The following is a 14,135-nucleotide window of genomic DNA, read 5'->3' on the forward strand; positions in this document are numbered from 1 at the left end:
TCGCATGTTATGACACCTGTCTTTGACATTACTTATGAGAAAACACTAAACAAAAAAGCATAAATGTCCAAAACACACATAGGATAAGAGACAGATCTTAGTCCGGAAAAAAGATATTTGATCTTTATTACAATAACATGACAGGGGAATCTCAACATAAAGGTTACAGTTGTCAAAAACACTCATCAGTCTTTCCCCTTTATGTGTAACATTTCATCCTGCCCTCCCAAATGGATGAAAACTGTATACATGTTAACTAGATATAGAAGTCTTTGTGATGCATCAGATATATCTGAGTTAAATTAAAACAACAAAAGAGACAGCTCATACAAAATTGTCATACAAATTAACAGACAAAACAAAAAGCATGCCTTACCATCTCTCAGATTTTACTAACACAGTATTAAAGGTACTTAAAATCTAAAAAACAGCCCTTAATTTGACCACTTTAAGGCACATATTGGTGCACGTTTGAAATGAGTTCCCCCTTTCAGGTGATGGACATGGATCAGTTCAACAGCCTTTGTGTGTTTATTTGTAAGAAGTGTCTTGCATAGGAGAGTATGTGTCTGCGTACATAATCTACTCAGTTACCACACAGGTTCACTGGGTTCATTTGGACATTTTTTTTTTCAAAGACAGTCTTCAAACTGTCGTCTGAAACCTGTTGCACCCTCTATCATTTTTCTATCAAGGTTTTTATCTCAGGTAAACAGTCGGATGACTAAAATCGCTTCTCTCAGACACAGAAATCAAAGGACCTGAACATATATGGCAGCTGAACAGATCATGTACCAACTCGACTTCCCCCACCTCAACACAACCATCTACATCTTCTTTCAGTTCATTGTTGTCATGGTTACAGAATAAAGCAACATTACTGCAAGGCCTGACCAGCAGAGCTCCGACTCTGCTCTTCAACACGGTTAACTGATCTGTCCTGAGTGGGCTGAAGTAATCCGTGACCAAAAAGGAGGACACTGTCTTTAAACAATTAAACAAGGCAATGATATGTATCTTAAAGGGATAATTTGGCGTATTTGATTACTTGTTTGTATGAGGTACTTACCGATGGTATATTACCTGCAGTAGACGGCAGTCGACGTGTCCCCAGTTTGGAGATGCAGAGAAGTGCACCAGCGATGAAGCTAAGAACTTAACTATGGAATGAGTCAGCAACAAAAGGTATTTTTGTCACCTTAAAAAGGTCCTCCTGAAAAAAACCTGTATCAGTTTAAGCATGTGATATATTTAGAAAATGTTCACTCCTTTACCTTGTTATAAAGACAGACTTTGCTCTTTCCAAACCAATCAAATTCCATAAGCAAAATCAGTAATGTTACCTCGCAGAAAATGGGAGGTGCTGGTTACCACTGTCTCAGTTTGTTAGTTTGTTGATGTATTTGGGGAATTGGAAATATCCTTCCAAAACACTGAAGTCACGCAATAATCCAAACAAACTAACAGACTGAGGCAGTGCTAGAGTAACACCTCCCTTATTCTGCGAGGTAAAATTATTGATCTTGCTTATGGAGTTTGGTTGGTTTGGAGAAAGCAATATTTGTCTCATAGAATAGTAATTTCCTGTCAGGTGAAGCCATCTGTCAGCAAAATAAAGCAGCAAAAATATTCAAAAAATGTTGTACACTTAAACTGATATTGACATTTTTACATGGACCTTTTTTACGTGGCTAAAATAGGTTTTGCTGCTGACCCTGTCCACAGCAGTAAATTGCTTAACTTCTGTGTTCATACCCCTCTCTGCTTCTTGAAACTAGATGTGTGCCAATAGCCATCTACTGTAGGTAATACACTGACTATTAATAAGTACCTCATACAACCTCACATTAAATAATACCAACTATCCCTTACGGGTACGTGTGTGTGTGTGTGTGTGTGCATGTGTGTGTGTGTGTGTGTGTGTGTGCATGTAAAATATGTGAGAAACAAATACAGTGAAAGCATGTACATGTACTGTCATGTCTATCATTGCATCTGCATGCATGTCTGCCCGACTATCTATCTGTCATTCTCTGTCTGTTTGTCCGTGTATCGCTCCACATCTGTCTGGAGTGGTCTATCTGTGTGGTCACAGGTTTTCTCCGGGCTGGTACTGCGGCTCTGTGGCGGTAAAGTAATCCTCCAGGAAGGACTGCAGGTACTCAAAAGTGTGCCTCTCATCAGCCTCCCGCCTCCAGCACTGCACCATCAGTTCATGGAGCGAGGCGGGGCAGCCCGGGGCACAGGGCATCCGGTAGCCCCTCTCCACTTGCTCCAGCACTTCACGGTTGTTCATGCCTGAAGGGATGGAAAGGGAGGGGGAATGAATGAAGGCAGGAGAAGGGTCGGATTAAAAAACTAATAAATCACAAAAGAACAACACATATTGGGTATGGAGAAAAATAAAAAAGAGAAAGGAGAATAAAATTCTTAGAAATCATCAAAACATTGACATATTGGTGACATACTGCAACTTTATTAAGTTCTTTTATTTAAATATGAAACAGCCACCAGCACCAACAATCCTGACCATGAGTGTTATCTGTCTTTGTATTTTTATTCATTTTATGAATTCTTTTCTAAGAATCTTGAATCTACAGCACTTCTGTTTTTATATTCCTTGTTATGTTTATTTATTGCATCATTGTTCTGATTTTCCGTGATTTGTAACCTCGATTTTTGCGTTGTATGTGGTGCTGCTGTCTTGGCTGTGACACTACTGTAAAAGACATGACAATCGTTTGGTAAAGTGGAGGAGTGCACTCAGACACCAGATCTCCACCAGGTGTGTCTGGGGGCACGTGGGTGGGAAACAGGGAGTGCAGATCACGCTGTGTGTCCAGCATGTACACGCAGATTACATTATCGAGGTGTAACCAGAGTAGACACCTTATATGGAGACAATGTCACGGATACAATGTCCATATAAAACAGGCAGTATTATTGCTAACTAATATTACTAATGTTACAGCCACGTAGCAGAAACAAGATTCCAAACTGAGGCAGCTGTTGATCACTTACAGCCCCTAACGTCCGGTTAAGAAGAGCATGGAGTCATCAGTCAGTGTAAAAGAGAGTGCAGTCAATGAAAAGGATTTTCAAGTTGTTTTCTTTTCTTTTTTTTTTCCTAAACTGTGAATCACTGAAACCATGAGAGGTCTGAACTGAACTGAACTGAACTGAAGATGTCTAAAGTAAACAAATAATACAACTTGCCCCTCAGATCTCTTCATATTAAATTTAGTGGAAAATAAAAATTACTGAAAAAAAAAAAAATCTTAAACCACACATTTTGTAAAATTAGTTTTACTAGGTGTTAATGTATCGGTAACATTGCAGACAAATTACCGTGATTTACTGCAGCATCAGTAAAACCAGGAACGTTTGGGTGAGGAAATGTCATGATGTGTGTGCTAATTTACAAAGCAGGTTGGCAGGTGATTAAGAAATGGTCTCCCAAAGAGATAATAAAGAGAAAGTGGAAAGCTGTAAAAGGCCCGCTAATCCAGGAGTGGACTTCAGGACTGGGTAAAGTGGTGGCTTTTGAGAAAATATCTTATATCCTAATAAATGAGGTAGAAAAATAACAAATGGGGAATGTTTCTGTAGTTTCACTTACTACAGGGGAACCGAGTATTAGTTTGAGGGATTTGTGTCAGGCTCATAAAATACAAAGGGTATATTTCTATTGATATTTGTGTGTGTAACAACATGTAAACACACACAGTGACAGACACAGTGGGTACAGCTCTTGTTGAGACATATGGACACTATTAAATGGACACTATTCTAACTCTCAAGCATGACTGGTCATATAACTAAAAAATTACTTTACATTTCATGCTGTTTTTTCATTTATCTCAGTTTACAATATTAATAGTAATAGAGTAATAAAATAATGTAGTAATAGAAAATTTTCACTGCTTTCTTTGCAGTCTTTTCTGACAGAAAACCACAAATATATAAGCAGACTCTGTTCGAGAAATCAGTCATTTAACCTTGCAGAATACAGGAGTTGCTGGTCTACCGCTGCCTCCATAGTTTGTTAGTTTTTTGTGTTACTGTGTGACTTCGGTCAATCCAAGTTAACTTTTGAAAACACAGAATTTGTGCAATAAAACAAAGTAACTAACAGATCGAAGAAGCAATAGTTAGGAGAGAGTGATATTTGGCTTATACAGCGTTGGTTTCCTGTGAGTTTATTGTCTATTTTGTTATTGCCTAATTATCTAGTGTCATTTCTATTAGTCAATCTTACCTATTTTATTATTTTTCTTTCCTCTTTCTGGTGCTGTTTGTGTACCTAGTTGGGTTTTGATATAATGTGGTTTTGTGTTGCAGAAATGTGAAATTCCATAAACTTTAATTCATAAAAAAGAAAGGGTCTCCTGTTCCTTTCCATCTACTTTTGAAGCACTTTTGAACAAGGCACTAAGGCCCTAAATTCACCCAGTGCTATAATGCAGTTTGCTCTGACTGAAAATGTGAATAAACTCTCAAACCTGCAGGATTTTTACTGCCAAGGATGATCAACCTCTCACTGTGTGAGATTAAGACAAACTGAACCAGTGGGTATCATCCAGTACCTGGGTATGGCACCCGTCCCTTCGTGATGAGCTCAGTTAGCAGGATGCCAAAGCTCCAGACATCTGACTTGATGGTAAAGCGTCCATACAGTGCAGCTTCTGGAGCCGTCCACTTGATAGGGAACTTCGCCCCTGAAACCATGGCAACACAGTGAAGATGCATAATCATATAATTAGGATAGGTTATGTATAAAAATATAGGCATGGAGGCAGAGGCAGACACTCTTAATCATTGAGCAAGCTCTCTCCATCTCTTATAAACACACACACACACACAACACACTTAATATCTCATGTTGTTACCTTGTCTGGCTGTGTACTCGTTGTCCTCAATGAGCCTGGCCAGGCCAAAGTCAGCGATCTTGCACACCAGATTGTCTCCAACAAGGATGTTAGCTGCACGCAGGTCACGGTGAATGTAGTTCATCCTCTCAATGTACGCCATTCCAGCTGCAATCTACCATAAATACAAAGAGGCAAAAAGAGCTCAGACAGATGCTTGGTCTGTACAGTTTTTTAAGAGCAAAATGCAAGCACTTTTCAAGAACTTTCAAGGTACCTAAACGAGACATTTCCAGGCTCTCAAAGCATTTACCATCACATCTAAACAGTTACAATACATTTAATTGTGTGTTTCTTCATACACAACGCAAGCAATCTATATTGTCACTTTGTTTATCTTTACCAGCTGTTCATGCTAACTTTGATTGTTTCTACACTCTTAGAAATACAGGTGCCACTAAACCAGAATCAGAGACCAGAGAACCCTCTTTGGTTCCTAGTGGAACCTTTTCTAAAGATCACACTTGGAACCTTTTCATCTTCACTTCTACCAAGAACCAAACATAAAAGTTCAAACCTAGAACCATCTCTGAAAGGTTTCACCCAGAACCACCAATGTATGGTGCATTGGTTACACTCAGAACTTTCTCTGGGCCCTTTTCCACCAAATTAGCTCTGGTTCTTGAAGTGGTTCTGTTCAAGATTCTTGGGATCGTGGTCCTATCTAGCAAACCAGTTTGTGTTTCCACCAGTTTTGAGTGGAACCATTATAATCAACAGAGGGTACTGCACAATGCACAACGATCTGCAGAATATAACACACCCACTTTGGTTCCAACAGAAAGCCTGCTGTTTATTGGTTCCAGCTGGGAACCAATAAACCAACAAAGCCTTCAGGAAGAACCATTTTGGAACCCTTATTTCTAAGAGTATAACATTAAAAACATAATGATTAAAATTAAGCATTTTCCAAACTTTGAAGACTTTGTACAAACCCTGTAGATGCTAAATTATGTCTCTGTGTGACTGTGTTTAACTCACCTGTGCAGCCATGTCCACCAGCTGAGGCAGCTTCAGATTCTGCCCCTCTCCGTCTTTTAAGAAGTCCAACAAACTTCCTGAAAAACCAGGATGGTAGCATCATTACTGGCACCTTATTCCTCGTGTAGTTAACTTATATCTGCCGTCCATTATGGTGTGCACACGTTATATATTCAATCAGACAGATGCTTGTAAATTCATATAGAGTGATAGATTTCAGTAAATATTTTTGTTTCTTTTGCATGGCTATATCTTAATGCCAACTTTTGTCTTTTGTCTTTTTAGTACATACTGAAGGGATGTTTCACCTGCCCGCAGGCCATCTCCACAGGGAGGTTAAAGGTCAAGTTCGGAGGAAGAAAGAGAAACCCTGGAATTGGGAGGAATTCAGCGTTTTGCCCAGCGGGGGGGAAAGGGGGCTTGAACTCTGGTCTTACAAATTACAAAAAGTCTCCCTGACCACTGCACCATCCCTCTGCCAATTTTTTAATGTCGGGTAAATGCCTCGACCGTTGAAGTTGATGTTTTTGTTCCTCTTTGTTAGTTAGTTTGGTACTAAGCAGGATATCTCAAAAGTTGGTTGTTTTAAAGAATGGCTAAAGTTAGGAAAGTGAATAATTTTTTGGTGCAGGTCCAGATCCAGGGAGTTTTAAAGGATTTCAGTACATAATAGGGCATTTCTGAGACTGTTCCCTTTTGAAAGAAATCTTCAGTGTCCCATGATTACAATTTGTATTTTAATGCAATTCAGATGCAGTTTGAAAAAGTCAAACACATATTCTACTTTTATTTTATTGCTATTTCACTGTATATTCACTAACAAAGACCACAGCAATAAAGATATGGATTTAGAATAGTTTACTGCATATTATGGATGGAGGAGAGCCAAGACAATGTAGGAGGGATGGATTAAGAGCCCAGAGGGAAGGATGAGGGATGAAAAGATGGTGGTCAAGGGTGAAAGATGAAGGGATGAGGACCAAGGGATGAAGGGAGATGGGTGAAAGGATAAGGGGAAAAAGGGTGAGTGATGAAAGGATGAGGGTTGAGAGATGTAGGAGGGATGGATTAAGAGTCCAAATGGAGGGATGAGGGATGACGAAATGAGGATTAAGAGACAAAAGAGATGGGGAGGAAGGGTGAAAGATGAAGGGATGAGGATCAACAGATAAAGGAATAAGGGGAAGAAGAGTAAGGGATGAGAGCAAGAAGGGATGAGGGTTGAGGGATGAAAGGATGAGGTTATGGAGGGTTGAGGGAAGAAGGGATGATGGTCATGGAATGAAGGGTATGAAAGGATAAGGGGATGAGGGTTGAGGGATGACATGGAGGAATGAAGGGAGGAGGGAATGAAGGGCAAGACGTTTGAAGGATGAAGGGATGAGAGGAAGAAGTTGGAGCAAAGAGGGATGGGGGATAAAGGGTGAGGGATGAAATCAGGGTTATGGATGTATGGATGGATGTATGGATGGATGGATGGATGGATTGATGCATGGATGGATGGATGGATGGATGGATGGATTGATTGATGCATGGATGGATGGATGGATGGATGGATGGATGGATGGATGCCGTCTCTTCATGAACTCTTTCAGTCAAAAGGGGAAGGGAACAGATAAGGTGCTTAACTACGTTTTGTGTGGAAATGGGATGTGTTGAGGGTTGAGATCTTAGTTCCTGAACCTAGTTATACAATTTTTACTATTTTCATAAAGTAAATGTTTTATTATAAGAAATTGAGAGATCAACCTTGGGGGTGGTCTGCACCATCTGAATGAACAGTTTTATCAATTATCCATCATAATACCAAAGTCCTTTTAATGTCAGACTCTGTGTGCTTGGAATACATTTGAAGGACTTTATACAAACACCAAACAGACTAAACTTTTGGACATTGGACTCTTTCAAGCCAGGAGAGATATTCACTGTTGGAAGAGCACAGATGCGCCATCATTTAAAACATGTATAAGGGAGCTTTCTGACTGTATCAGTCTGGAAAGACTAAGTTATATTGTTGAGGGCCAGCAGAAAGACTTTGTTAACTCTGGGAACCAAACATGAATATCATGAAAGGTAGGATGTAGGTTTTAACTGAAAGTGAAAGTAAACTGTAAACAATGGAGGGGGATATTTCGATGTATTTCTGTTCTATCTGATATGATGGTGAAAGTTCAGTGTGTATGTATGTGGGTGTGTGCCAATGTAATGTATGTATTTCTGTTCTCAAACTGTTGGAATTGTAGTCTGCTACCTATTCTATGCGTCTTTGATGGGATGTTATAATATCAGAAAATAACAATAAAATAATGTAAAATTTAAAATTAAAAAAAAACATGATTTCAATCTCACTTTTCAGAGTCAGTGAGGTTTCCAACCAGCGGCACTGATTCACACTGTATCTACAGTAAGTCACAGGCATGACAGTTTACTCGGCTTGATACCTTGGCTCATGAACTCGGTGATAATGTAGATGGGCTCCTCAGACACGACAGCGTAGAGCTGCACCAGCTTGTCGTGGCGGAGTCTCTTCATGATCTGAGCCTCCTCCAGGAAGGCCTCAGGGGACATTGTCCCCGGCTTCAGAGTCTTCACCGCTACCTTGGTGGTACCGTTCCACATGCCTGGCATACAGACAAGGGGCTGTTAATGCACACATCGTACATGGACACACACAGAGACACACTGCACACACATACACACCAACTCTCTGGCATACTGACAATGTAAAGCCTGTATACAGTACATATACATCGTACTTATACAAAGACACAAGCACCCACACATACTGTATATACAGTATATAAATATCAAAAACAGAAAAAACAAGACACACAATACACAGGCTGCAACCAACACAAACAAGTGGTCAAACCTCTGGTGCATGCAAATGATTGTTATTTTGGAGAGGATGCATGACACGAGATGGGTGATGTTAGAAGGGAGGGAGGGAGGGAGAGAGAGAGGTTTACTGGTCTTACGTCAACACCAGCAGCACCTGAGTTACACAGACAGGCACAAAGCTTGGCTGGCTTCAGGGAGAAACTCTGCATGGCTCAAAAAACCCAACATACTCACATTTAGTCAGGGAATCTGTATGACAATTTCAACATGATTAGAAATGCATCACGTGGGAATACGTTGGGGAAAACATCAAACTTAACTTACATACACTGACATAAATGGTCAGTCACAGCCAGACATTTAACAATGTTTGCTACAGGACAGTAACAGTAACTACAGAGGACGGCGCTGGACAGACAGTTCTCCCTCTAAGCCTGTAGAGGGCATCAGCGGTTGGCGGTGTCATTCTCACCCATCCAAACGTCCCCGAAGCAGCCCTGTCCCAGTTTCGTATGCAGTGACAGCGTTTCCCTGTTCACTTCCCAGGCATCCCGCCCAAGGCCCATGGTGAGCGGGGTGGAGTTGGGACAGGCCTTGGTTAGGTAATAACACAGCCCGTCATTGCTGCCTATTAGGGGGAGGAGGAGGGAGCCAACAAGGGGGGTGGAGATTGGAAAAGGAAAGTGGGCGATGAAGAATGGGAGAAAAGGGCGTAGTGATGGGTGTAAAGATGGAAGAAAGATGGGTGGAGGGGTGACAAAGAGGTGAGGTGAGATTATGAAACATGCACATGCAAAACCAGAGGAGGAAGGGCACGGCTGCACACTTGGATGTTCAGCAAAGCCACATTTTTATTCATTTTGCTGCCTCTGTGTCATTATTATCATCAAAGGAAATGTTGTTATATTGTTTCCTCGCTAGCTGGAGTGAAATAAAGGAGAGATACGTCATAAAACTCAACTGGATTGAGTCTTCAAGGAGCTTGAGTATTTTCTCAATCCATCTCAAAAACACAGCCATTTTAAAAGTTAAACGTCATCAAGTCTAAGTTCAAACTTAATATTGGATCACTTTTTAAATTGGAATTTGAAGTTTTGGTACAACAGAATTCAATTTAATCTAGGTATAGAGTAAAAACTAAACTGGCATTTCAAAAGAGGTTTAGATTTAATCTTTCTTAATTTTACGAAAGTTTAAAAGTTTGGTGGAACATAATTTAAAGTTAAACCGTAATTTAATCGGGTTTAAAAATGAATCCTTGTTGGCGCAACCCAGCTGCATGGATTTATTTAAGGATTTTCTTCACTGCTGCAGTTTCTATTCAACACACAAGATTCAAAAACAAGTCCAGATGACATCTATCAGCTGTGTTTGTGTGGTCCTGTCCACAAATATAGGCTATTTGTTGCAGGTAGACTCCGAACAACACAGACAGATAAAAATGGCTTTACTGAGTATTTTTGTGAGCGGGCAGGTGTCTTTAAACCAGAAGCATTCACTGATGTTCTTGTCAACTGAACACAACCAGGTCTTTATATAAACCTGCTCATCTTTTAACACTTTTTTTATCCAGGTGTGCTCCAGCTGTCACCTTCCCCCTCTGCAACACAGTCCCACTATTCCTACCCATCCAGACTTCTCCAAACTGGCCGTTGCCCAGTTTCTTAATCAGCTGGAGGGATTCACGGGGAATCTCCCACATATCCTTGGTCTTCACTGATAAGTCAGCCAGCTTAGGCATGCCCCGCTTACAGCTGCCAATCAAACGGCAGCACAGTCCCGCCGCTCTCTCTGATAGAGAGAGGAGAGACAAACAGGCAGGCGAAGGGGAAAAAAAAGAAACGAGATAAAAAGAAGAGCAGAAAAAATCGGCAAATGACAAGACAGGTTGCTTATGCGCTTATGTAACTGACAAGTTAACAAAAAGTACAAAGGCACACAGAAAGTTCAGCAAAACAGACATAAAGACACATTCTGAGCAGAAGGATCATGTACAGACACAGCAAACACAAGGACAATCCAGTAATAAGAAAAACAAACACTGGCAAAAAAGTAAGTGATACATTTTGCCAAATCTCTCAGGTTGCTGTCATGTAAAGTCACTCACTGCAGGATCCTTGTGATACCAACTCCAGCCACTAGAGGGCAGATTTACACTGGCAGAGAGTAAAGGAAGCTGGGGGTGTGAACACTGCCTGTTACAACAACTCTGGACAGAACTTAAAAGTCACTGTTAGACAGTGGCCGAGGCACAAAGAAATATGCAAATCCTTTACTACAGTGAAAGTTGTTAAACCACAATGTAAATACTCTCCATTACAAGTTCCATTTCTGTACTGAAAACCCTACTCAGAAGTAAAAAGTAAAATACTCGTTGGGCTCAGAGTTTTGTATTGTTATTGCAGTGGTAGATTATCATTTCTGCATCAAGAAGTAAGCCTTATTTTAATCAGAGGTGGAAGAAGTACTCAGGTATTTTACTCAAGGAAATGTAGTAATAACAATGTATAAAAACTCAAGGAAGTTGAGTAATAAGTAAGTTACACGTAAAAGTCCTGTGTTAAAAAAATTCATTAAGTTAAAGTACTACAGTATTAGCAAAATATACATAAAGTACCAAAAGAAAAAGTTTTAATAATGCAGAATTGGGCATTTCAGAATCACATTTGAATCAAGCAGTCAGTGACACTGGATTATATATAGTGATGCGTGAATGTGTTCATCACTTTAATGTTTGTGCTAATTTCAATTACTTTTATGTACTGCTGGGTAATTAAACCAGAATAATTTATTAGTTAATATATTTTTATTAGTTTATATTTGTTAGTTTTGTATAAATAGTCAGAATTTGTAAAGTAACTAGTAACCAAAGCTGTCAGATAAATGTAGTGGAGTAAAGAGTACAATATTTCCCTCTGACATGTTGTGGAGTAGAAGTTGAAAGTGGCATAAAAATGGAAATATTCCAGTAAGGTAACAGTACTTCAAAATTGTACTTAACTACAGTACTTGAGTAAATTTACTTAATTACTTTCCTCCACTGACTACGATGTGGCTGCTTTGGACTGTTGTGTAGTTTTACAATAATGCATCACATTTTATAAACTAATCACATAGTTCCTTATTTACTTATTTTCTATTATCAGTGTTATTCTATTTTACCTTATTGCACTCAGCATTATTTGGTATTTTATCATGATCAGTATTGTTTTGTTTTAATCCCTTTTATTGGTTTCATTTTGTTTTCCTCTTTTAGCCTCTTTTATCTTGTTCTTATTCCAAGCTTTATTGAACTCTATTCACTATTATTAGTATTGCTTTTAATATTTTGTATTTGCTCTATTTGATTATACATCGTTGTCAACAGTTTCATTCTTTGTTCTTATTCTCTATTTCATCTATAGTTGTTATTTCACTCTTTTACCGTCTTTACTTGTTCTGTCTTCTTGTTTGTCACTCATCTGTTAAGCACTTTGACTTGCACTAATCTGTATGAAAGCTGTTATACAAATAAAGTTTGATTGATTTAAGTTGTAAAATAAATGTAGTGGAGTGAAAAGTAGAATTCTTTCTCTGAAGTGGAGCAGACAGTAGCAGTGAATGGAAATACTCGAGCAAAGTAACTCCAAATTGTACTTCTGTAAATATTAAAAGTTCTTAGTTTCCACCACTGATAATGGAATAGTTTCAGTCTGAATCAAGTAGAGACACACTTAGAGTGACTGGGCAAAGCAGTGCGTCAGAAACTGGCAACACAAACCTTTTTTTTTTCACTTTGAAGGAGAAACAGAACAAAGAGGATGAGTCAGTGTCCGTGTGGTTGTGTTCGTGTGTGTTACCTGTGTAGTGCTCCACCAGCTGCTGCACAGTGTCAAACTGAGATCTTGTGGTGATGTAGTAGCCACCGTTGTCTAGTTTGCGAATCTTGTAATGCTTGACATGGTCTCCCTTGTTGTCGTCCCAGTCACGGATAGACAGAGAGTAAGCACCTGGAAGGAGGTCAAAGAGGAAGAGGAGCAACGGAGGGGACAAAGATGGTGGGGGAGAGGTGAGTGGGGCTGCAACTAACAATTATTAGCATTGATTATCAATCAGTCTGTCAACAATTTTATAGTGCAAGTAGTCATGAGAAATGTGAGAAAATGGTGAAAAACGTTGATCAGTGTTTTCCAAAGCCTAAGATGATGTCCTCAAATGTCTTGTTTCGTCCAAACCCCAAATATATTCAGTTTACTGTCACAGAGGAGTAAACAGACCAGAAAATGTTCACATTTGAGAAGCTGAAATCAGAGAATTTGGACAATTTTCCTAAAAAAAAAAAAAAACTCAAACAGTTAACTCAAACGGTTAACTGATTATCAAAATAGTTGGCAACCAAAATAATAGTAACAGCTAACAAATTAATCAGCTAATCATTGCAGCTGTAGATGTGAGAGATGAGAAACCGAAAGTTCTCACATTTAGAGCGATAAACTTCTATTAAAAGTATTTGTGTGTGTGTGTGTATGTGTGTGTGTGTGCGTGTGTGTGTGTGTGTGTGTGTGTGTGTGTGTGTGTGTGTGTGTGTGTTTGTGCGCGCGCGTGCGTGTGTGTGTGTGTGTGTGCGGCCTCTTCACCCTTGGTGGTCTCGCTCTCTCGTATGAGGAAAGTTCCTCTCTGGTTGCCATGGCCCAGCAGCTGTCTCTCCGCATCCTTCCTCCCCATCTTCCCAAAATACCACCTGTCACCATGACAACAACACATGGGTCACCACAGTAACAGCACACATCACATGACCTCTGCCCGCAAACTACATGTCAATCATTGAGAAAGTCTTTCAGTGTCAACTATCAGTACTTTTACTGAAACATACGTAACTTTCACTACTCTGTGTGTGTGTGTGTGTGTGTGTGTGTGTGTGTGTGTGTGTGTGTACTCACTCTTCTGCCTGTATGGAGTCAACAGGAGCAACATAGTTTGAGGGGATGTAACCTGAGTTGCCTGTGTCCAAAGAGCGAGCTTCCCACCAGTCACCCTCTCTGCAAAACACACAGAAAATGTTCCTTTGCTTGTAGAGATGTAAAACATCAGCACCAGGTTGCACCAGCGATGTCTAAGTTCTCTCCTAATTTGGGGTGTAAAGTTGACGCTAGAGGCATCCTGCATTCAAGTGGTGTCAGAATAATCGGAAAAATTAGTTCCTTCTCAAGTGAGAACAACTTGGAAAGTCTGTGAAAATTTTGTTACGTGACTTGCTGAGATGTGAGACATGGCAGATGAAAGTAAAAGTTTGTTAACTTTTTATTAATTCTTTGTATTACACATCAGTTTTTTGCTTACTTCTAATTCATTGTATGGAATTAACAGAGGTGAAAACTACAAATACTTTGTGACTGTACTTAAGTA

The 14,135-nt window shown here is 39.7% G+C and overlaps 1 protein-coding gene across 5 annotated transcripts in view; it reads right to left on the bottom strand.

Annotated features, from left to right (window-relative positions):
* Positions 1-1,597: 1,597 nt before the first annotated feature.
* yrk (Yes-related kinase) overlaps positions 1,598-14,135 on the bottom strand; it is a 29,553-nt gene continuing 17,015 nt past the window's right edge. The window contains exons 5-14 of one of the 5 annotated variants that reach the window (XM_084739502.1): positions 13,670-13,768; positions 13,367-13,470; positions 12,590-12,739; positions 10,377-10,541; positions 9,223-9,378; positions 8,351-8,530; positions 5,910-5,986; positions 4,890-5,043; positions 4,587-4,718; positions 1,598-2,298 (exon numbers count right to left, since the gene is read on the bottom strand). In XM_084739502.1, coding sequence (XP_084595628.1) covers positions 2,090-2,298; positions 4,587-4,718; positions 4,890-5,043; positions 5,910-5,986; positions 8,351-8,530; positions 9,223-9,378; positions 10,377-10,541; positions 12,590-12,739; positions 13,367-13,470; positions 13,670-13,768 — 1,426 coding nt within the window. In that variant the 3' untranslated portion in view covers positions 1,598-2,089. The remainder of the gene's footprint in view (positions 2,299-4,586; positions 4,719-4,889; positions 5,044-5,909; positions 5,987-8,350; positions 8,531-9,222; positions 9,379-10,376; positions 10,542-12,589; positions 12,740-13,366; positions 13,471-13,669; positions 13,769-14,135) is intronic. The other 4 variants (XM_084739499.1, XM_084739498.1, XM_084739501.1 and 1 more) reach the window with 4 other exon arrangements.

Source organism: Lutjanus erythropterus, chromosome 16 (assembly GCF_056507025.1).
Source record: "Lutjanus erythropterus isolate fLutEry1 chromosome 16, fLutEry1.hap2, whole genome shotgun sequence".
NCBI lineage: Eukaryota > Metazoa > Chordata > Actinopteri > Lutjaniformes > Lutjanidae > Lutjanus > Lutjanus erythropterus.